This window comes from Branchiostoma floridae, chromosome 4 (genome assembly GCF_000003815.2).
Source record: "Branchiostoma floridae strain S238N-H82 chromosome 4, Bfl_VNyyK, whole genome shotgun sequence".
Classification (NCBI taxonomy): domain Eukaryota; kingdom Metazoa; phylum Chordata; class Leptocardii; order Amphioxiformes; family Branchiostomatidae; genus Branchiostoma; species Branchiostoma floridae.
In genome coordinates this window covers 13,967,583-13,991,232 of record NC_049982.1, presented here as the reverse complement: position 1 = coordinate 13,991,232, position 23,650 = coordinate 13,967,583, and the positions used below count along the sequence as shown (strand labels likewise).

Below are 23,650 nucleotides of genomic sequence, written 5' to 3'. Positions count from 1 at the left end.
AATACTGTAGTTACGGCAACCTGAAAACAGTCGGGCTTAACTCTTTCTATTTGTACATTTGTATTATATAAATGTGTGATATTTGATCCAACACCACTTAGCATCAAGAAAATAATGGTCACAGCTGTTATTTTTCTTGGCGGGATTAGAAGCGAAAGCCTCGCCTTTAGCTAGTACGCTATAGGCAATGCCAATTGCACTGCTGAAGGTGGGGCGATAAGACTCCGCCCACACAAGCTTACGACTATAGCTTACGACTTAGATCCCCTCAACTTGGTACTTCGACAGTTCTTTACATAAACGTTTTGATTTCAAACTAGAAAGCGAATGTTCTCCGGAAAGCGGTACCATTTTTCGTGCGTGCATAATAGTTCGATGATTCCACTTGAGACTTGAGTGAGCTAGCCTGATACCCAGCACTCGTACGCCAGGATATATGCACAAAGGTCTTTTTGCAGAAAGGTTAGTCCTGTTGATATGATATTTTCTCATGATCCATCCCTACTTGTTGACATGCGTCCTTCGCGTAATCTGTCCTAACTGCGATTTTCACGACATCCGACGCCTTAACCGCATGCCTACCAGATCTTTGCATTTTCTCACCCGTCAAACTCTTGTTCCACGATTGGCTTTACTCAATAATATGTAACTTGTGACCATGGGAATGGAACCTCTCGCACATACCGTCCCTTTCTCTTTGCTTCTGTTTAAGAGCAGTTTTATACCGATTTAAAAGGAGACCACCCAAACGACGGAAGAAGGTATCTTACTGTGTAGCGCCCGGGAAGGCCTAACGTTACTCCAACATAAACCTGGGATCCAGAAAATTCTCGCGTTGCCATGAAAAAGGTCTTTCCCAAAACCCCTCTCTTGTTCAGCGTGAGTCCAGAAGTACTCCAGGAATCTGCATTCCCAGAAGAGGGATCGTCAAAAGTCAATTTTGATCCGACTACAAGCTTTGAAGTAAGCCGCCGCTGGTGGTCGCCTGTCCTACGCTGCTGTTTTAAGACGAATGGCCTTCCAAAATCGGAAAAGGAAAACCTAGGTTTAGGTGATATCATGCAATCATGGTGGAAAAGCGAGGGCGACTTGAGGCCTGAGGCACAGAGTTTGTGTTTCCCCTTTTCCTTAAACAGAACCAGTTCAATCGTCGTTTCTGCGAACCCCAAATCCGGGTTTGTCGTGCTGTCGGCGTTTTCATCGCTACATAATAGCACGAAAAGATCAAACAAACTAGGGTAAGCTTAGAGATGAGGTGCACGTGGGAAAGAGAGTAGAGGATCAGGCATTCAGAGCTCAAAAGCTCAGTACTTAAGCACACGAAATCATCAATTCAATGTTAATTGGAGGTATAGTTTTTACCCTGAATGTTTGAGCGTGTCCGTTTATATATCACAAAGTAATATATAGTCAACACGCTGACTATTATTATTCAGGTGGAGCAAGGTGGGGCAGGTCAGAGGTCAGATATCATTTATTCAGGCGGTGTCAGAGGTAACATATAATGTATTCAGGAGCAGGTCAGAGGTCATGTTATGACGGCAAAATCTAGGGGAATAGGTATTTTGTTAGATCTGAGCAGGGGTGAAATAGGGGTCAGGCAGATCTTTTGATAGAGAACCCCCATCCCACCCCAAATGAACCTCCCCCTCCCCAATCGTGAAAGACATGTCCTTATTTGGCCTGGTTATAAGTCTCCATCGTATGAAATAAAGATAACAATGACCGTTTGATTTTTCCGTTCTTTTATTCTGTACTTTCAAAAGTCAGCATCCAGCGTGAACTTCTGCTGTTCAGAGGAGGACATAACCCCCATCTTCTGGTACTCTCCCACCTTTTTCTCAAAGAAGTTGGTCTTTCCCTCCAGAGAAATGTTCTCCATGAAGTCAAAGGGGTTCTCGTTGTTGTAAAGCTTACTGCACATGAGTTCTCCCAGCAGCCTATCCGCGACAAACTCAATATACTGTTTCATCAGGTCTTGATTCATCCCAATCAGCTTCACAGGAAGAGCTTCCGTCAGGAACTCTTGCAAAAAAACTGCTCCGGAGTAAAATAAACTGCTCCGGAGTAAAAGAAAACTGCTCCGGAGTAAAATAAAACTGCTCCGGAGTATGCTCCGGAGTAAGTGAGTAAGTATATTTATATTTCAGCCATACCATAGGTATGGTGAAATATATTGTATTCGTAATGTTTCTTTCTTTCTTTCTTTCTCCTGTCAAATCTTCAAATCGAATCAACTCCGCCATTTTCTAACCGATTGACTTGAAATTTGGCACAAAGGTAGAATAAGCCAATACCCCCGGGTGTTTTTTTTTCATTTTTTTCATATCTGCCTTTAAAATGATTTTATTGAGGTTTTTGTCAATTTTTATGTATATTTCGGGCTCCTGTACCCTGGTATTACAGCCGAATGACATGAAATTTGGTACAGAGGTGCCTTGATCATATGCTCACCTAGATTCAATAATAGTTTTGGCATACGGTACAACAAAATGCTTAATTTTGCGATTTTTGGCCATTTTTTGACCAAAAAAGGACATTTTTGGCTCTTGTAGCCTCGTTTTACAACCAAATGATCTGAAATTTGGTTTAAAAGTGCCCTTTAATTATGTGCACATAAATACAATAAAAGTTTTCCCATACGGTACAACAAAATGCTTAATTTTGCGATTTTATGGCCATTTTTTGACAAAATTTGGACATTTTTGGCTCCTGTTCCCTCGATTTACAACCTAATGACCCGTAAATTGGTAAAGGGGTGCTCTAGATATCTATTCAAATGACCCATGTATAATTTTTGGCATGGACCACTTTAAGATTATATATTTGGGATTTTTTTGGTCATTTTGCAATGGCCAACGGGAACAACAAATATACTTACTCACTTACTCCGGAGCATACTCCGGAGCAGTTTTATTTTACTCCGGAGCAGTTTTCTTTTACTCCGGAGCAGTTTATTTTACTCCGGAGCAGATTTTTTACTCTGGAGCAGTGTTTTTACTCCGGAGCAACGCGTATAGCTACTCCAAAGCAATGGTTCACTGCATGTACATATAGATGGTACATATTCGTACGTACATGACGAATATACTTACTTACAACAAATATACTTACTCACTTACTCCGGAGCATACTCCGGAGCAGTGTTTTTACTCCGGAGCAGATTTTTTTTTTACTCCGGAGCAGTGTTTTTACTCCGGAGCAACGCGTATAGTTACTCCAAAGCAATGTTTCACTACATGTACATATAGATTGTATATGTTCGTACGTACATGACAAATATACATACTTACAACAAATATACTTACTCACTTACTCCGGAGCATACTCCGGAGCAGTTTTATTTTACTCCGGAGCAGTTTTCTTTTACTCCGGAGCAGTTTATTTTACTCCGGAGCAGTTTTTTTTTTGCAAGAGTTCCTGACGGAAGCTCTTCCTGTGAAGCTGATTGGGATGAATCAAGACCTGATGAAACAGTTCATTGAGTTTGTCGCGGATAGGCTGCTGGGAGAACTCATGTGCAGTAAGCTTTACAACAACGAGAACCCCTTTGACTTCATGGAGAACATTTCTCTGGAGGAAAAGACCAACTTCTTTGAGAAAAAGGTGGGAGAGTACCAGAAGATGGGGGTTATGTCCTCCTCTGAACAGCAGAAGTTCACGCTGGATGCTGACTTTTGAAAGTACAGAATAAAAGAACGGAAAAATCAAACGGTCATTGTTATCTTTATTTCATACGATGGAGACTTATAACCAGGCCAAATAAGGACATGTCTTTCACGATTGGGGAGGGGGAGGTTCATTTGGGGTGGGATGGGGGTTCTCTATCAAAAGATCTGCCTGACCCCTATTTCACCCCTGCTCAGATCTAACAAAATACCTATTCCCCTAGATTTTGCCGTCATAACATGACCTCTGACCTGCTCCTGAATACATTATATGTTACCGCTGACACCGCCTGAATAAATGATATCTGACCTCTGACCTGCCCCACCTTGCTCCACCTGAATAATAATAGTCAGCGTGTTGACTATATACTACTTCACAAGAACGGCTGGTTGGATAGTTTTGATATTTGGCATGTTGGTAGATGATGATTGTCTACCATCTGGTCAACCACCAGGTCTCTTCACATAACATTGCGTAAAATTTTGCAGAACAGTCATCTGACCATCTTCATATGAAGTCAGTGGGGGCTCTGTTCCCTGTAGTACGCGTATTCTTCAGTAGACGGCAATATTTTCATTACTTTTGTAACATCGTCTCCCGGCGACTTATGGGGGCACTGCAGAGTATGGTCTGATAGGGTCCACCATGGGTTTTTTCCTAAAATATCAAATGTTTTGTAATATCACATATTCCTAGAGCAGAAATAAAGAAAATGTTCTTTTCTTAAGTTTGAAAATAATGTCGAGTCTCTTCCAATCTGGGCTTAGAATAAGTCGATGGCGAGTTGTCACAGTTTTAGTGACATTCTTTCCGTTGACAAACTTATATCATGGGTGTATACATGATACACTTCAGGTATGTTTCAGCCACTGTTGTGAGTCTAGAATTCAGTACTTCAAGATGGATTCATTTTCACGCTTTGATAGAAAGTGTTCGATCGAGTGTCAAAACGGATCACGTAGCATGATTAACCTTCAATATGCACGATGTAAGGCATGAGATAGCGTAAGAATTAAAGCTGGTCCAGGCCGCCTTGTATGCCTAAATATTTTGGGCTATGGTAAAACTCGGTCATTTCTGTGATCCTTTGTCCCTTACTATGGCTAATTCGACAATACAACTAACCCCCGCTCTGTACTCCTATATCCCTGTCAACCCTGATATGAAAGTGATATCAACGCTGGTTCTGAACATCTGCCGTTTACAATGCCACGTACTGACGCATAAGTCTTTAGGGTGTGTGATAGGAAAGGGTTTTGATTTAAAAGTCCCTAATCGGTTAAACGTGGTTCGACGTGTCAGGCTAACGTCACATTTACAAGCCTGGGCCTTGCCGGAAAATAGAAATGTATGCGTAAAATTTACACAAATAATGCCCACGACTAATCTTTTTACGTCTTGTGTAGTTTGGTGTCTTAAATCATACTTTTCGTTCCCGAAAGCTGCCCGGCCCACCCCGGTTTGGAAATGTGACGTAGACCTTAGTTAGTGTTGATCTCACATTTGTGCGAATAAGAACTGTCGGCATAGTTACTGGAAAAAAAGGGGCAACTTTGTAAAACTTTAATGGTTACAGGCCAGCAGTAGCCTTTCTTCTGATAAACTCCTGTTCTAGGTAAACCGAGCTAGACAGTGTCCATAAAGGGACTTCAGATGAAACAAATCGCCAGTAGTGTTCTGCAGTTCCGTAATGACATTAATTTTCCACGCAATATGTCAGCAAATGGAATCGATAGAGGAAGTCCCCGGGGGACTTTGTGCAGACACTATGCCGCGATATCGAATTACCATAAGCTCATTCTTAAGGTTATATCTATTTTTACGCTCTTCCGATACATGGGCCATTCAAGGAAGTAAGCATCATATAGTCTGAAGATCTGTGCTGTTTAACGGTGAGACGGTCATGTGTACTCTCATGGTCTTCACGTTACAGATATGGACGCTTCAGCTCGCTACCGTCGGCAGATGTTAAAGAGTTCCGCCAGATTTGCCTCCCCCTCCGTGACCCATGGACAGGGAGAATACCACTCATGATCAGGATTTAGGCGGAAACTCCTCTGACGAAAGATATCAAGCAGTTATGGAGGAAGATCCGCCACAACACACTTAGACAGAACCTCATCAATGTTTCATGAAGTCTATACAAGAGATGAAGAATGTTGTCACACATTTAAGATGTGAATATATTATATATTGATACATATGGATGCAGACAGAGAGAAAGAGATAAACATGTAGATAAACATAGATGTATTCATATATTCACGGACAAATTTAGATAGATAGATATGGAGCTTTCATCTGCAGCAAAAACTCTGCAGTCTTTCTCACCCTACTTCACCGCGTGACTATCAATTCTTGTTGTTCAATCTTGTTCCAGTTGTGTACTTCCATCAACAATTCGGCAGTTCAACGATAAACCTAGTATGAATATATTGACATCTATATCATTGATCCCTTCCAGTGAAGAATCCTCACTTGGCTTAGGCAACATTAAGTGATCAGATCAATGGCATATTTCAGCGGAGCTTACTTAAAAAACACAGACAAACAACAGATTTGTAACGTTTTTCTTCATAAAACACAAAACGGTTAATAATGAGACCCTCATCGTCAACGACAACGTAACGGTTTTGCTTGATCAACCAATCTATTGTTTCATTAATTGGTTAGTTGGTTATGGTTTTGCGATTTGTATACTTTTAAGACGTTTGTAAACACTATTAATCAATACAAATGACAATCACTTCCATCAGAGGCAAAGAGGTGCATCTTTAGTTTCAATAACCAGGCAGAAGGTTGTTAGAGAGATCATACACTGAAAGCTTTAGCTCTGATCATTGCAGGGAAAGTTGCGCGCTAATGGCAGTATCTGGAATTGGCATCAACGCTCATCGATCCGTGCCGGCTGTCGGCTCAACACCAGGCTTGGCAAAGCGATTGAACACCTCTGCCTGTTAACATGCCTCTTCCTGCCCTGCAGGAACCAACTGCTGTTTTCCGAGGGCTCTAATTGAATTTCCCGACCCGAACGCTGGGACCTTAGCTGGTGGAGACATCGTGCATTTGACTGATGTTATAACGCAGGCAGCAGAGCGCTGGGGATTCTCGACCCATCCATGTGTGCGGCGTAACAACGTTCATCAAACAGCTCTGCGTCAGCTAAAGCATCCCGTTCTCTGACTCCACGAAGAACCCATTGTCCTCGTTCCTAGACTGTTGTACGTGCGACCATGGACACCAGGAGTACAGCACATGTCTGCCTGGCGGCCTCACTTCTGACGGTAGCCTGCCTGCTGGTAGCCGGGACTGCCGTGCCCGCCTCCCACCCGGACTGCCCGGAGTCCTGTAACTGTACCGTGGACAAGGCCCTGTGCGTGAACACGCTGACTGTCCCGCGCAAAATCCCCACAGAGGTTACGTCTCTGTGAGTATTCGCTCTAACATTTTTCCTCTTGATTTTCATTTTGTGTACAACTGTGCAGCTTCATGTCTTTAAGCATAGTAGCACGAAACTCGACGAAAACTCAAGACGCCCGTCTTTCTCTGTGGTATATACTTAGCTGTAATTCTGATCCAGTGTTACATCAATAGTAACCAACTGTAATGTCTGTACTTCAATATATACATTTGTACACACCAAGCTAGAGGTACACAATATTTGGTAATTGGTAACCACAACAGAGTGTGTATCAATATGCAGGATAGACGTAGGAGGTGATAACGGTCTAAACTTGGTTTTAAAAAGTTGGAAAGTAGGTCTGTGTAGACTTTTGGATACCATTTGTATACTATTCCTGTGAGAATGAAACTTAGATGGATATCTTAGATGTACAACGTACGTATTTGTCTTGATTGTTTTCTTCGTGTTTCCCAAGTTACCATCTTAAAGTCAGGAACACTGACAGAAACAGAAAAGTGGTTAACTTTCAAGACATGTTTGCAAAACTGCACGGCCAGGCTCGGCCAGGGTACGGAATATCTTTGTCGGGGTTGGAGGGGGGTTGGGTTGTAGCTTTTGAACCCGACAAACCTAAACCTTGCAACAGAGAGACAAGGTCAAATTGTGAAATCGATCGCCATCCTTTTTGTCCGCTGATGTGGCTACATCGCGTGCACAACAAGACCATGACACGTGTCAGAACGAACAATGTTTCTCACCTGTCAACGTCACGCCCTGTTACATGGCCTTGCCTCTTTCACTTTTCATTTCAATACGATATACTGTTCATCATCAATAAGTAATTCAGAGCACAATTCCTTAGCCACAGATTCAATAAAAGTTGCCAGAAATGTTAGAAAACTTTTTTTCTAAGACAGGAGGATGTGAAGGACACAGAGGTGGTGAACTCTAGCAAGAAGCTAATTTGAACATTAGTTCCGGAAAATGAAACTGACTGAAACTAACAAAAATAAGAACTGGTAATTGTAGAGGTTTACATCCTTGATTCTCATATCCTATTGTCACAGACTGGGATTTATTTCAACAACTGAGCCATATACCCTTGTGCCGTTGTGGTCAAACGTCACTGAACGGTCTGCATAGTCCAGATGCCATCAGACAGAAAAACTCATTAAAATTTCATGTCCAGATGGTCGTAAGAATACATCATAACCTTCCATTAAAACGGTTAGCTGCCAATGTTTTTACAAACTTCACACTCTGTCCACGTGATTCGTTATCTTTCGTTCGCAGGTTTCCCGCCAATTCGTCTTGAGAAGGACCGTAGCTACTGGTGTTGACTACTGCTTCCGTCCCCAATTCGTACGCACATCACAGCTACTTTTAGTGCACTTGTAGACAATATAAATGTCTATCTATATATAACACCGGCGAAAACGTCCCCTGCTGCTGTGGATATCAGCGGCTGGTTATCTTATCTCGTTTCCACAGCTATTTCCTGAATACTCATGCATTATTTATCCTAAGTTGCTTATAAAAAAACTACTTAAAACCATTAGGCATCATTTCTGTTAGCTTGTACTTAAGGCTAGGTGAAGAAATCACATCTATTGCGTGCTGTAATCTTCAGCGGTTTCTTTTTTCAGCTGTTTCTTTGCCTTTTGTAAAGGAAAAACAATATTTTCGAGTAAGTCACTTATTTGTGTATAGACCATGTAAATCAGTCATGGTAGATCTCCGTTTGCCTTTTCACCTATGGTTTCCCTTGAGAGCATCAGACAAAATTCATAAGCATGTGGTAAAATGGCGCGAGGGAAAATCAATGCCCGCATGTCTGTTCAAGACCAGGTGTTAACCGTTTTAATGATATCAGCAGGAACATATTGGCGTGAAGCTTCATGAAAACGACCGGAACAACACACATCTGATACAAAATATTTTGCCGTTGATTTTTTTTAACAGGAAGGGGAGAGGAGGCAATCGATTGATACGTTTTCCATGTCTCAATTCCATGTCGTTTATAAAGCTCAATTTGATATATTCTACAGATTACACACACACAGAAAGAGAGGTAACTTTGTAACACAAACACGACGGCATTCGTTAGTGTCACGATTAGCATACATGTACTGTCCAGATGTTTAACTTTGCGGAGATCTTTCCTCTCGTACTGACGTCATTACCAGACGACACGCAGAACTGTGGATATCGGGATATTGGAAACGGTTCCCGTTGCGAGAACAAATGGCTATGATGAGCGAAGCCGTGTCACGGGTTAGGCGCACTGTAAAACACATCACAAGACACAAATTACTTTGTATAACGTTATCACATCAGTCAGAATGACCCCCATTCCAATAGACGGCGATCGCCCTGCAACCTCGCTACGATCTTAATTGAATTTGCAACCCTTAACTTCATAATTGGAGGATGATGCAAAATGTAAAAGTATACCCGATGACAAAACACACGAGGCGTAGAAAAATATTCGTCTCTATCTATGAAATTCCTTCAGTGCCCTTTTAAAATTTAGGTTGTTGCCGCCATAGTGGCCGCGATATTGGAATGTAAGTATCAGCTTTTTATAAGTAAATTGCATGGGTCACTTGCATAGAAGGACAAGTCGTGTTTTGTGAGAGTGAAGAGTTGTCATTGCATAACCTTCCCTTTTTTTCAGAACATTTATTGAAGCCGAATTCCACAAACTCGCCACATCATCATTCTCCCATCTCCGGACTGTCTACCTGCTGTAAGTTAATCCCCTCATTTTCAGTGGAGGATTATCATGTATATGAGATATCGGACCGGATTTGTGACATTGATAACTGCAGAGTTTTATGTACGTAGAAATCACTCAGAATATTGAAGAACATTTTATTTTCGGAATATTTGATAGGACCTGTAGATAAGTTTCTAATGTCAGATTTGGCGTTCTACAGTTTCTTCAAATCCTGCACATTTCAAAAGATTGAAGATGGGGCTTTTGACGGAATGACGAGTCTTCGGTACCTGTAAGTTCCTCCTTTGAAAATTCTTTAACCTTTACTTATTTAACCTCCTTTGGATGCATTTTTTTTTACTCCAGGGTAAAATACTAGTATGTAAGTCGCTCGAGATCTTATCATTGAGATCGTGAAATAAAACTTAAAACCTTGTCCATGCTTCCAGTGTTTGCTACCGTGTAGTTGTAGACCTGGGTTTACATCAGGAAATGTAATGATATTTCATGTCGATGTTGTAACGACTGTTTCTTATCCGGCAGGTTTATCGAACTGAGCGAGATAAAGTATCTGTCAGAGCGGGCTTTCACCGGTTTGCCATCGCTAATGTACCTGTAAGTGCACTTTATCCATTTAGCTGGCTTGGTCTATCTTCTTCAAAGCATGATGAAAGCATCATCTGACCAACAAAGGCTTCTGAAAGCAGCACTTCTTGTGTATCTTAGAGGTGAATGCCATAACAGTATACCCCTGCGTACATAGCTATACATACAGGCCATGAGGTTTAATGATGTTATCTATGAAGCCGGAATTTGTTGACAGATACTACAGAGGTACTTATTTGAGTAAGATTTGCGGATTGCTGGTGCGGATTTCTAACGTCTTAGATCGCCTGATGAACATCAACCACAGCTTCCTGACATGTGGAAACGCAGCAGAAATGTCGAAAATCATCATCGCATAACAGCAAACATGTCCTGGCTACTGACGTTGCATGTCGTAGCTTCACAGAGAAAGCCATACGATTTGTGCATGTCATATTTTGCACCAGCTTCAATCCTATTCATGGTACGTATAGATCCAGATGTTGATTTCGATTGAACGCTTATCCTGCCCTCCACAGGTCGCTGGCGTACAATGATCTCTCTGGTCTTCCTGTTGGCCTGCTGAACGGTCTTGGTTCACTAATCTATCTGTAAGTCAAGAATGGTTTCACCAAGATATACATTTGTAGATTCAGGCGCTGTGATAAAAATAACTATTTGGGGGCATTATCAAAGGGACACTCTTGACCTCGGAAAGGCTGTGAATTTTAGTTATTTACAATTCTGTTTTGACATTTTGGATTTTATTTGCTCCGCTGATTTGACATGTTGAACTTTATTTCTTCTATTTAATGTCGTCCGCTTTGTCTCCCACCTTACTGAATATGTAACTACTATTGTCATGCATATGCAACTTTACTGAGCCCTCCTGGAAACCAAACTTCACAAGTTGAAGGGCCAACTTAATTGCCTTGAGATGGAATGAATAGATTAATAGCGTCTGACTACGTGGGAGTGTCCCAGACCTTCACACGTTTAGACATGTAACGTTAGATGTACCTGCACAGTATCTAACGTTGTAGTGAAGTGTGGATTAGAATGAAAGATCATCTGTTTTGGTAGAATCCATAGTTGAAACAAAGTTGGAACTTTACAACAACATACATGAATGTGGATTAGAATAACGAAATGCTTTGTCTCGTCCCAGGGATGTGTCCCATAACCCGCTGGTGTGTGACTGCCGACTGAAGTGGCTGGTAGACAAGCTCCTGTCAGAGGAGTACTTCTCCCCACCGTTCAAGTGCGCCGGTCCAGCGGAGCTCCAGGACAGACTGTCCTCCAAACTCACTCAGGACGACTTCGACTGCATCAAACCAGGTAGCGTTTGGAAGTTACTTTAGCAGGCATTTAACATTAGTGGAAGTTTGTGTTTGGAAATCTGTTAATGACTGTAAATGACAAAAAGCACAATACCTGCACCTACATATCATTACAATCCATCTGGACTCATATGTACTAGTTATGTTGTGCTGACCACAAATGTGCGGAAAAACAAGCGAACAATTACACGTACACCTATTTTCCTAGCTCAGAATTACGGTGGTATTACATTACATTGCTAATTCCTTGCTAGCCTTTTCCCTGTCATGGGTAACTTTAACAATCACCCATTCCTCCTTGAATCCCCAGAGTTTCACGCCTTCCAGTCGATGGACGCAGTGTCCATGCGGGTTGATATCTACAAGAAGAAGACTACAAACGAGCGGAATATTGTGGTGGCCGAACCAGAAGCTGGCGTCTGCAGCATCCTCACCTGGGATCACGTGGAGTTCACTTTTAAAGTACGCGACAGTACTAGTACTCCTTACTTCCATCACTGTCTCTATCAAATTCTTTGTGTAAGATGTTATGAAACTAGCAATAAAGGATACAGGGAAACACGGACGTTTAACAATAACATTATCGTTTAAACTTTTGTCCGTCTCTAGCATGTCTGCAAGGTTGGCTACAATGGGTTGAGCCTTACATCTAAGACGATGCTTATCTCTCAAAGACAAGAGTTGCTCCCTTGTCGCGGCTTTGCTAATACCCATCACGGTTTCCTGTACATTTCAGGTATATAATAACATCACAGCCCCGTCAGTGGTGGCGTGCACGCCCGTGCAAATGGAGACAGACCTGTTCATACTGGCTGCACAACTTTACGGGGGGACCAGGGTGTTTCAGTTCGACAGGTAAGAACAATGAAGAGCTGTCTCCTTCCTCTTCTGGGCTCTTCTGCCACAGTACACCGCATCTTGTATCATCACTAGTAATGTCCGCCTACACAGCTGGTATTTTGCAACATTTACCTCTCTAGAGTTCTGGTCGAACCCCAACCCACCGTCGTCTGGTCCAGAATCGATTCTCCAACTTGTAACCAATACACAGTGATGTAATCGTTAACACCAGTTAACCATGAGGGATGACGCCATTATAAGACTTTGGCCTTTGAGCAATAAGTGACGGTATTTTTAGTATACTATCAGAAATGAACGCACGCATCTGTTTGGTTGATCTGTACATTGTATCGTTGACACTGGACTGTCCCATTTTCACTTCAGCACCAGAGACAACTTCGTGTTGTTCCAGACCATCGACACGGTGAAGCCGAGTGACGTGGAGACGTTCAGCATTGACGGGACGTATTACGTGGCGATAGCGGACGGTGCCAAGGGAGGAACCAGCGCCGTGTACTCCTGGGACGGAAACCAGTTCACTCTGGTGCAGGTAGGATTTGACATTGTTTGTTTCTTTACGCTAATGTAGTTACATCACAGAAAATATCCCGTTAACATGTCAATGAAATCCCACATCCGGATCAAACTTAGATAACAAATGTGCATAGGGACCACTCACCTATCATCTCTGTACTGACACCATGATCGCGATAGCATAACATCATAAACGCAATAATACGTGTCGAAAATTGGTAGAGTGGAGAGCGTTTCTTTCCGCAAGTTTGTAGTGAAAAAGTAGCTATGTTCACATCATAAAAACCGTTTTGAGGCCGTGGGGACAATGGATTGTTACCCACTGTGTCTATCTAGAGCGCGGTATTGGACAGTGGTCACATCCCCCTCCTTCCATCGCCAAGTCATCAGGTACCCATTTTTACAGCTGGACGGAGTGAGGAAAGTCGTTTTACACACACGGTTTAGCTATCTCTTGTCCGCTAGACTGATCGCTTGGTCATTCGACGCCACACCGGGAATCCTTCCAAGAGTTCTTAACAAGTACTTCATTCCTGCTGTTGCTACAGGAGCTTGCCAACTTGTACCGTGAGGCTGACTTCGAGTTCTTCCAAGTCGATACCCAGCCTTACCTGATCATGCTGAGCAGCGGGCGGCACCCCGCCCTCTACAAGTGGTCCCGCGGAGACAGGCAGTTCATATTCGAGGTAACAATACTCGAGAGAGGTCCCTGTGACGGATCTTGTGAAGTTGTCGGCTTTTTGCATGAACAATGTTTTTTTGCTCTGTCGGAGAAGTTCTATGATTGCATAATTCTGTAATTTCATGTATTGATAGTGGATTTTAATGATATATGGCACATGGAATCTTGAGCCTCATACCGAATAGGAATGCCACAACGTTTTTCCAATCGAATGGTTTCCCCAAAGATGTGCTGATCCAGCAATGACGGTCGAAGATAGGCTTTGCAGTCTGCAAACCATAATCCAAATAGTCAAGTTGGCAGAGACATATTTTCCGGCACATCAGCAGATCATGTTCTCATTTTTACTACGTAACCTGTTTGTGACAAGTAATTTTTTTTCCTCCATACAGGCCGACATTCCTTTTGAGGAGCCAGTAGCAGCGCACAGCTTCGTTCTTGACGATGATGTTTACCTCTGCCTTACACAATTCATCGGAGAATCCAAGGTAGTACTAGTTTCCTGTATATTTCGGTACTAAAATGTGTTCTTCTCGTCCGACAGCCACTTTCTTCTTCTTCTTCTTTATGTTTAGGCGGCCAACATCATCTTGTTGATGTTTCTGCTACACTTATCAGTAGTAACATTCTCTGGTTCATTTGAATAGCTGCTTCGTTGGAACACCTCCACATCCGGGTTCCAGGAGTACCAGGTGTTCAAGTCTCGGGGGGCCATGGTGCTTCAGCCGCTTCAGGTGAAGGAGGAGTATTACCTGGTACTGGGCAGTGACTACGTCCTGACTGAAGTCTACAGGTGGAGCCCGGAAGACACGAAGTTCATCAAAAGCCAGGTAAGAGAGGCATCGGTGAAACCCGATTTTCTCAGATCTGCATAATATACTTCAGAACGATATGCAAAGCGCCCATGCACAAACAGAGGAGGGGAGATCGTCTGATCTTAAACCGTTTTGAAACTAATTCTAGAAATGTTTAGTGAAACAACTTTACTTCAGCACTAGTTACACGATCGTTGCATCTCATGATCAGAAAGAAGATTCTGTCAACGCTGAAACCATTAATTAAGCTGTTTCTCCTTAAGGATATTGAACTGAAGACCCCTCGAGACTTCAAAGTGGTGACCGTGACCCCGGAGAAAGAGGACAGTTTCCTGTTCGTGGCCAGCTTCAGTGAGCAGACCGAGATCTTCAGGCACGTTCTGGTGGACCTGAGCCAGTAGTACAGACGTCCTTATAAGTACTAACCGTGCACACCCATGTAACATATTTAGTAACATAACGTCTGTAGCGTAACGGTAAAGTTTGTTCTCAGCTCCTGTGGAATGGGCCCTGATTCCTGAAGGATTATCCTCAAAAGCTATTTTCTAGCTCCCTGGGGACAAATGTTGATGACCCATCCACGGCTGATATGCAGCATGCTGTGACGTCACTGTGCGATGGGTTATGGGTATATGTACTATTAATATTGATAACCTGGACAATTTTACAACCGATGATGCAGGAAACCATACTCTGTGTCGTGAGTTCAGGATGTGACGCAAAATGTGAATAAGAAGTCGTCGTATGAAAGTAACAGCAACATTAATACTAGTTTCCATACATAATCATTGCAAAGCGCCACATCATAGTCTATAACTAAAGCGTTCGGGGAAGACACTATAGGGGTGACTTGTGTAACTGTAAGACAGTAGATCCTTGTAGTGGACAGTCATCTTTATAGACTAATTGTGTTTGAACCTTTATTTATTCATGAAAGCTCAAATCGGACAGTATGTTGATTTGCAGCCAGGCTTTATCGGAAGGAAATGTCGCATTGCATTAACGCGTCAATAATATTAGAGTATTAGTATATACATATATAACGTTAGATTTATGTTTAACACATTTGTATGGTGAATATTGCACTGGTTGTATCCTTGTGAATCCTAATAGGTTGTTATGATACGTCATTTACTACTTGAATGTTACAAGTAGTAAGTTGTAGAAATACATAATTCGATTAAATCAATTATTATTGTTCGTTCTCCGTGCACATGTCTGTATTTATTTATTTATTTATTGGAATAACCTCTGAATAGGGAGAGAAAGAATGAACTTTTTGTCATGAAGTTTAAGCGACACATAATAAAGAGTTGTCATCCGTAAGATTCTGTTGCGCCGAAATGCTACAGAAAATCGGTTCCACTCCCGTCCATGTGATTTTTTTTCATTCGTTTTTTTTTTCACTTTAAACATCCACAAAGCTCGACATCGATACATCCAACACTTTCGTCTTGCGAAACGGAGGTAGATATTTCTTTTAATTCTTTATAATCATCCATCTAATATATGACGTTATAGTTGATTAGTCGGCTAGTCAATAATTTCAATAACAACTATGCCGTCGTAAAACCAGCTTTTGTTCTTCTTCTACATACGGTTGTCTTAAAGGGGCATGAAACGTTCTAAGTTTTCTATGAGCTCCACACTACGATAAGTGTTATGACCAGGATCTGATAATAACGAAGAAATGAATTGCTATGTAGACTGAAACTACTTGATGCGTGCTTTCCTGATTGAGCAGGAGTTATGGTAAACTCAGTAATCGCCCCTGTTACGTCGTCTTTTGAAGCAAACCACGTCGTAGTTGCAGAGAAACTAAAGTCACAGACTGTGGCAGGGGATCCGTCTTTTACTGCGCATGTGCGGGTCTGTTCGAAACCTTCCCATGATGCAGTTACCCTGTGCGTTCCCGGAAGAAGCAATCTCCAGTAGTCTCCGTCAGACGCTGAGAGAATAAAGAAATGCGTTTTAATGCCCAAGATCATTGTGTGTGCGAAGAATCAACCAAAGAAAAATGTGAAATGAAAAATGTCTCATGTCTACGTGCATGACTTGGGACTATCCTATTTCTACAAAATTGTACAATGGTAAATATTTGCCATATTCAAAAGGAGATGTTTAATCTTTCATCAAGGTAGAAGTTCATTACTTTCAAGTGATCTAATCTTACTGCTTTTAAAACAACCCACCTGTGGCGACGTCATGATCCACACCTTCTACAGAAATAGTGGCGTTGGGAACACCTTTCCCGGCCCCATCTCTCACGAACCCCTTGATGCCTGTGTGAACCTTTAAAAGAAAAATGTGACTTATGGAATGACTTTCGTCTCTTCTAACCCGACACGCCCACCTTCACACATACATACACACACATACCACACACACACACACGCACATACACACATGCGCGCACACGCACGCACGCACACACACACACACACATACACACATGCGCGCACACGCACGCACGCACACGGACATACACACATGCGCGCACACGCGCGCACGCACACACACGCACACGCACATACACACACATGCGCGCACACGCACGCAGGCACCCCCCCCCCCCCCACACACACACACATGCGCGAAAGAACGCACACCCACCCACACCCAATCATACACACACACAATCATGCAAACACAATCATGCACAAACATTCATGATTAATTAGTGGACATTGTCACATGTCGACTCACCGCCTCCATGTATGACAGCAGGGCCTCCTTGTTGTCTTCCCAGTACGTCTGTAACTCGCTTTCATCCGGGTACTTATCGCAACTAAGTTCAAATGTCATCTCTAGACAGTTGGTGACCAGGTAGCTGAAGTCCTGCATACCTGAAACATTAATTTGAAAACGCTGGTTATCAGCTATTAATGATTACACAGGGTTAGATAAAGATGCCACGGTTGTAGTTACACTAATGATCATTAATTTTACCGTGGCGGCGGCTACACCGTTTTGGGGGAGAAGAGCAGAACATTAAGACAATTGCAGGACGGTTCTCTGAAGAGTGACGTTGTCACTCAATCTTACCGCCAGAAACGCAGTACCATTCGGCTCCGTTGGTCATCCCTCCCTTACATGTGAAGTTCCGTTTGTTGCAGGGCTCCACCTGCCCACACTTGCCCATCTTCCTGTGCCCGTCCACATACACCTTAGCTAACTTCCGGAAGAGGGCGTCGTCTGGCGCCTCCGAGTAGGACCGCATCACTTTCCTTCGGGAAAAAAAGTTGAAGGACGGTAAATTGAATTACATAAGAACGTTTGGCCTGACATTTAACCCTTGTCCTGCTGAGAATTTTGCCCAAAGCTACCCGCCCCCCAACTGATTAATTAATCAGATCTGCATATTTACTTCCCCAATCGATGCGGCCGGTTTGCTGCGGTATGCCACATTTAGTTGATAAATGTCCCAATCCCGTACAAATACTGGGCCCACTTGGAGGGATTATACATGTGCATCCCGCATATATACGGGCTCAGCAGGACAAGAGATTTGATTTCTCAACGGACGTTTTAGTGACGACACTTATCCTTCTCGGTACATATATAAATGATGAGCAATCATCATCATGAACTTTTGGAAGTAGCCACGCAAACTCAAACTCAAACATGTACCTGAGACCACAGCTGTCGAAAGGATAGCTGACGACAACGCTGCCTCCGTGGAGGCTGCCCGCCAGGACAAACGGTTGGCTCAAGCTCCATAAGATGACAGACAATGTCTCCGGGGCGACCTGAAGAGTTCAAACAGCGACATTATGAGTGGTAGATATCGCCAAGGTGTTGTTACAGTATTCCATTCGCATGGAATGCTAGTGCGCATTTTACCCAGTATTGGATAAACTAAAATGATATACGCAGAGCTTTGCGGCGATTATATCATTGAAACGTGCTTGTCGATGTATTTTTGTCGATGTCATAAACTTTCTCTGGGGATCACAGAGGTGTTGATAACAAATAAATGAAGCACAAGTCATGGTAATAAATCAGAAATGAATAACATGTATGGATGTGGTATCTACAATGACTTAGGTACAGTGACTACAATGACTACAATGACTATTGTATACTAGATGCACAATCACTCGCTTCTTCAGGCAGCTTGGACGGACAGATAGCGCTTATACATGTAATACGTGGCTTAGCTAATTACACAAGGAACATGGAATTCTATGGACTATCAAAAAATCTAAACTGAGAAACTTATCTTTCAATGATGTAAAAAAAAAAGACGGAGATTTGTCAATCAAACTCAAAACACATAAATGCAGTCGTTATCTATTCGACTACGTCCAGAGACAAAAGCTGAACTCACCTGTGTGTCCCAGTACCACTCGGGAATGTCCACATGGTGGTTTCGGCGCTGAGACTTCTCCTGAAGGAGCCAGACCGGCAGCATGTCGGGGAAGTTTCGGTTCAGGTCGATCCTGCCCGCGTTCAGCCGGCCGTAGCTGCCCCAGGACGTGCTGGTACGCGGGCTGTCAGGGCCCTGCCGTGGATACACGTGTACGGCACATTCAGTAATGTCACCTCATCAACATAAGAAGTTTATTTGCAAGTTCTTGCCCGAGGGCTAATTGCAAGTACATGGTATAAACATAGTAGATATACAAGTGACAATGGACAATTATGAACAATATTCTATTGTGATACTAGATGTTGGCTATTTCTAAACAGGTTGGGTTTGACTTCTTTTTTGGAAGCAGAGGTAGACGAAAAGCCCCACCTTTTCTAGAATTTGTGGGTTCTGCAATTTCAAGAGAAAAGTGGCTTAGTTTAAGGATAGCTTAAAAACAAAATCCGGCCAATAGAGGGGCGAGACAGAGACAGAGAGAGACAGACACAGAGAAGACAGACAGGCAGCCAGACGGACGGACAAACGGACAGAGAGAGGCGCCCATCGTACTTGAACGTACCAGCGTCGCTGCCAGTTCGAACCCATCGGGGTTCATGGACGGCATGATGTGAATCCGCGTCTGGCCAATCAGCTGCCGTATCCGGGCGTCTCCAGCCTGGTAACGAGAGCACAGGTACTGAGCCAGGTACACCAGGAGCTCTCTTCCCACAGCCTCGTTCCCATGCATATTCCCAACGTACCTGAACTCGGGCTCCCCTGTGTAGAGAACAATATTTACTTCAATCATGATAGAGATACAATACCTCTCGAAAACCCGATAGATAAACATCGACGTGGATTACCAGCCTTGGATCTTATCTGGGACAAACACACAATCCCGCACTTCCTTCGATAGTGATCAGTGACAGATAAAACGTTGCCTACATGTGTATTCACGACTTGATATATGTCTCCCTCTTTGAAGTGTATCTTCTATGGTCATGTATCAAACCAAGTTGCATTTGAAGATACATCAGATTACTTCCGTAGATCCCCTTGGCTTATCTTTTTGCCTATGACTAAACCCATACAATCCTACATTTTTATTTTACCAAGAAGCGAGAAGAAGCCGAATTTCTATCCTGTACCAGATCTATGATACTTTTAGACTATGATTTGTCTTTGACATTTGTGACCTGTACTTAGTCAGGTTGGGCAAAACGTACAAAAAAAGGTCTTCATTCATTAACCATCCAAGTCCAAAGCGACACTGAGCGGAGCATTTCACGTGTACCAAATGACCATAGACGATTCAGATAATAACGCCAAGTACACTTCGGAAAGAAACAGAATTGAATTTGATGCAGTGTAACTAGTGTAATCTTCACAACTGTGACAGGCTTTGACCCGACATTCCATTGGGCAGGGTGGCGATAGTACATTGTTCGTGACTGTTTGCTGTCCTGTGGTTGACCGGACGTGTCACAGTTGATCTCACCACAACTGACCAACGTTCTTTTGCCGTCGTCCTCTGTAACTTGGTGACCAAGTCAACACATTTTCCGCCAGGATGACCGACTCCGAATGGACAATCATTCAGTTGCTTTATTATGGGTTATTTTCTGGATGAAAATGCACATTTTATAGTCCTACCGTCGTGGCCCTTCCTCACTAGTAAGCGGTATGAAATTTTGATGTGGTCTAATTATCCATGTTGACATGACTTTCCTTTCAATTCTTTTGTTTAGATTTGACAGAAGTCTTATTTCTTAAACTATGAAGACCACTCATGAAAAAATGACTTTTGAGTTAGTTGGTTATACCATATAACGTTAACTTACATAGCTGCTTGCAGCGTAGCAGCGTAGGAACAGGTGTTAAGTGGCGATTTTTAAGTACGGACATGATAGTCTTACCTGGCTCATGAACACCTGGATTGTCGCTGAATTCTATCACCCATAGGTCTCGTCCCTCCACGCTCTTCCCCACGCTGTAAACACGCGAGATCTCGTGGCAGCTGGCCGCGGTGTCGTTCAACACCCTACTCAGGTCCGGGTAGTGATGATAGCTGAAGTCAATCTTGACATCGCCACCGCGAATCGAATTTACCTCAAACGCAAGAACGAAGAGCAAAATCCAGCAACTCTTTTCTTTCGTAGGCAGGAACGGCCCAAGAAATTCGTGTGTGGGTGGTTTTGAGAACGGTTGCTTCCCCATTATTTGAATAACTTTACCCGTCCAGCTGGGAAAGTATTGAAGTCCGCCGCTTATCACAGAAGTCACGAACTCCGAGTGGAGCAGGAAGAAAGGAACAGTGACCCTCTCTGCCCCTGCTGACGGGGCAAGGATATGCACAGGAGGGGACGAGTCAAGGTGACTCTGGGGGAAGGGGCAGTTTTCCGTCAATGTGACCAGTCACAGATTTTCTCCCTGCATCTAACGTTATCCTTAGCTGTCGCCTTTGTTATAAAGATTTGCAATTTGTGGAAATAAACCAATACCAGCTTTCTTTATTCTACACCCTGTCCTCTGATATTACGTGGATCACCCCTAAGAATGACGCATGAATTCCTATCGTGTGTGTGTTCGTCTGTGTATGTGTGTGTTTGTCTGTGTGTGTGTGTGTGTGTGTGTGTGTGTGTGTGTGTGTGTGTGTGTGTGTGTGTGTGTGTGTGTGTGTGTGTGTGTGTGTGTGAGGCGAGTAATTAGGTACAATGGAATAAATTACATGCGTCCTAATTACTTGACATACACTATCATGTCATTACTTCATCAGATCACAGGAAAAGATGGACATCATTTATGAAAATGCTAGCCGTCTTTTTTCATTGTTTCAGTTGTAGTTTTGGCAGCAGCAGAAGAAGTGTTTCAGTTCATGGTCCACACGCTAGTAATACTAAGTATCAATTTTTGACAGCTGGCAAATGACTCTTGTAGACTTCTTTGTATTTTTGGTAAACTAAATGCAGATGTTTTGGAAGAACTTGGCAATAGACACCCCAAACTACGTCATTCTAATCTTAATATAGTACTCGTGACCTTGACGATGGAAGCTACGTCTATTCCCATAATCTTTATATTCAAATATAATATATAAAACAAACTGCTACAAGGTACGTCTGTGCGTATACGTTCTAACACAGAGAGGGTGGCTTAGCGAAAAGATCAATAACGTTAGGATGACTGCGCAAATCGGCCCAACCAAATAAGGCGTCCTCACGACTTCCAAGACACCACGTCTCCGGGCACATCCGGGAAGTGACTTTATCGTCTTGTCCAGATTACTGAAGGGCGGGAAATTCGGAAGGAGGCGAACAGTCATTAAGTTTTTTTGTCAGATACTATATCTAAAAGGCGATCGGAAAAGCATGTTGACATACTCTTTTTTAATTATATGTGTACCTAAACATAACACAATGTTGAGAGGTGCACCTCACATATATCGCCATGCTGACTTTTCTACAAGTTACGGCATGGGTAAGTCCAACGGATTCAGAGTGGGGGCATGACCTCACAGCCGTGTGAATCTTAGCCTTTCCCAGTTTCCAGGTTCGAAATAAAACTTCAAAACTAATAGCCCGGTTGCCAAACCCCATATTTTGGGGTAAACAGACGTTAGTTGGAGTTCGTGCGATCTCCCCGCAAACTGCAGTCGCACATCATGAGTTACAACGGCAGAAAGTCAGATTGTAAAGTTTATAACGTAATCCTTCCGCCGTCGTCTTGATCGCTGTTGTCTGTGTGACACTAAGACTTGCTGTGGGGCACAAAGATGTGACCATAGGAAACAATGAAAGTTGTGTGGTGGAAACAAAGAGACTTTGACGGAAGGAACCGTTGATGTTGGCAAAATAGTAGGAAGATCGATTCTGACATGTGAGATAGGACGTGCATGCGATGTTGGATGCTGGCCAAACAAAGCATGGCTTAAGATTAGTTAGGGAGGGGAGGAATGTTCGAGTCCGAAGGATCAACAAGACGCAGCAGAGAAAGAGAGAACCAAACAATATATTTGAATACATACATGTAATGACAATGTATAGACAAAAAAGGCAGGGCCATACAGTTCATGTCCTCAAAGTCAGTGTTTTCTTTTCTACTTGATCACGATATACAGAACCGTGGTAAATACAGCCTGACCTTACAATCGCTTTAGGTTCTCCTTACTTCTGCAATGTGGGGGTGGACGTACAGTCAAATATTCTCTGTCAAAACACAGCAGACAAGGAAGGGGTTCTTATTGCATTCTTAACAATGAGGGAAACTATGACTTCCCAAATACCGAGCTTCTATTTCTGATTTATGTACAGTTTTGAAGACTGGATCCGCCCAACTTGTTAACAATATAAAGACCATGCCTATGTGGACAGTTTTAAACATTGTTGTTTTTAGCTGGAGGTTTCCACCGCTTGGCGTCTCTGGGAGGTCCGATGTACTTGGAGATGTTGTCCTTGTATATTTGGTTGAGCTGAAAGGGCACGTGAGGGTCAATGCGAGAGACTGTATAGTAGTTTTAACTTCAATAATGTGGCTGAATACTATCAAAAGAAATCATATATCATAAAATCCTAGATCCTGCTAGTAAAACATACAATTGGCGTGGACTTCAGTGATCTGAGTTACAATATAACGCCACAGCCTGGCACAGGGCTTGGCACGAATACCTTTCTATTATGTCGACAATACAAAATATCAAAACAAGGAGGTTACCC

General features: G+C 42.8%; 3 protein-coding genes across 3 annotated transcripts in view; 1 reads left to right on the top strand and 2 right to left on the bottom strand.

Annotated features, from left to right (window-relative positions):
• Nucleotides 1–6,504: 6,504 nt before the first annotated feature.
• LOC118414101 (leucine-rich glioma-inactivated protein 1-like) lies at nt 6,505–16,082 on the top strand. The gene is made up of 13 exons (XM_035817874.1): nt 6,505–7,096; nt 9,750–9,821; nt 10,012–10,083; nt 10,335–10,406; nt 10,916–10,987; nt 11,545–11,714; nt 12,027–12,178; nt 12,453–12,571; nt 12,941–13,106; nt 13,639–13,776; nt 14,165–14,260; nt 14,420–14,602; nt 14,851–16,082. Exons 1-13 carry the CDS (start codon nt 6,903–6,905, stop codon nt 14,986–14,988), a joined length of 1,644 nt encoding a protein of 547 aa, XP_035673767.1. The 5' UTR covers nt 6,505–6,902; the 3' UTR covers nt 14,989–16,082.
• Nucleotides 15,494–21,728, bottom strand: LOC118414102 (carboxypeptidase E-like). The gene is made up of 8 exons (XM_035817875.1): nt 20,855–21,728; nt 19,519–19,715; nt 18,918–19,091; nt 18,218–18,336; nt 17,633–17,814; nt 17,294–17,433; nt 16,780–16,879; nt 15,494–16,535 (listed from the first exon to the last, which is right to left on the bottom strand). Exons 1-8 carry the CDS (start codon nt 21,153–21,155, stop codon nt 16,222–16,224), a joined length of 1,527 nt encoding a protein of 508 aa, XP_035673768.1. The 5' UTR covers nt 21,156–21,728; the 3' UTR covers nt 15,494–16,221.
• A 1,200-nt stretch (nt 21,729–22,928) lies between these two features.
• The window catches only part of LOC118414103 (uncharacterized protein CFAP97D1-like), a 4,004-nt gene continuing 3,282 nt past the window's right edge, over nt 22,929–23,650 (bottom strand). The window contains exon 6 of the mRNA XM_035817876.1: nt 22,929–23,406. Within this exon, the coding sequence (XP_035673769.1) occupies nt 23,311–23,406 (96 nt within the window). The 3' untranslated portion in view covers nt 22,929–23,310. The remainder of the gene's footprint in view (nt 23,407–23,650) is intronic.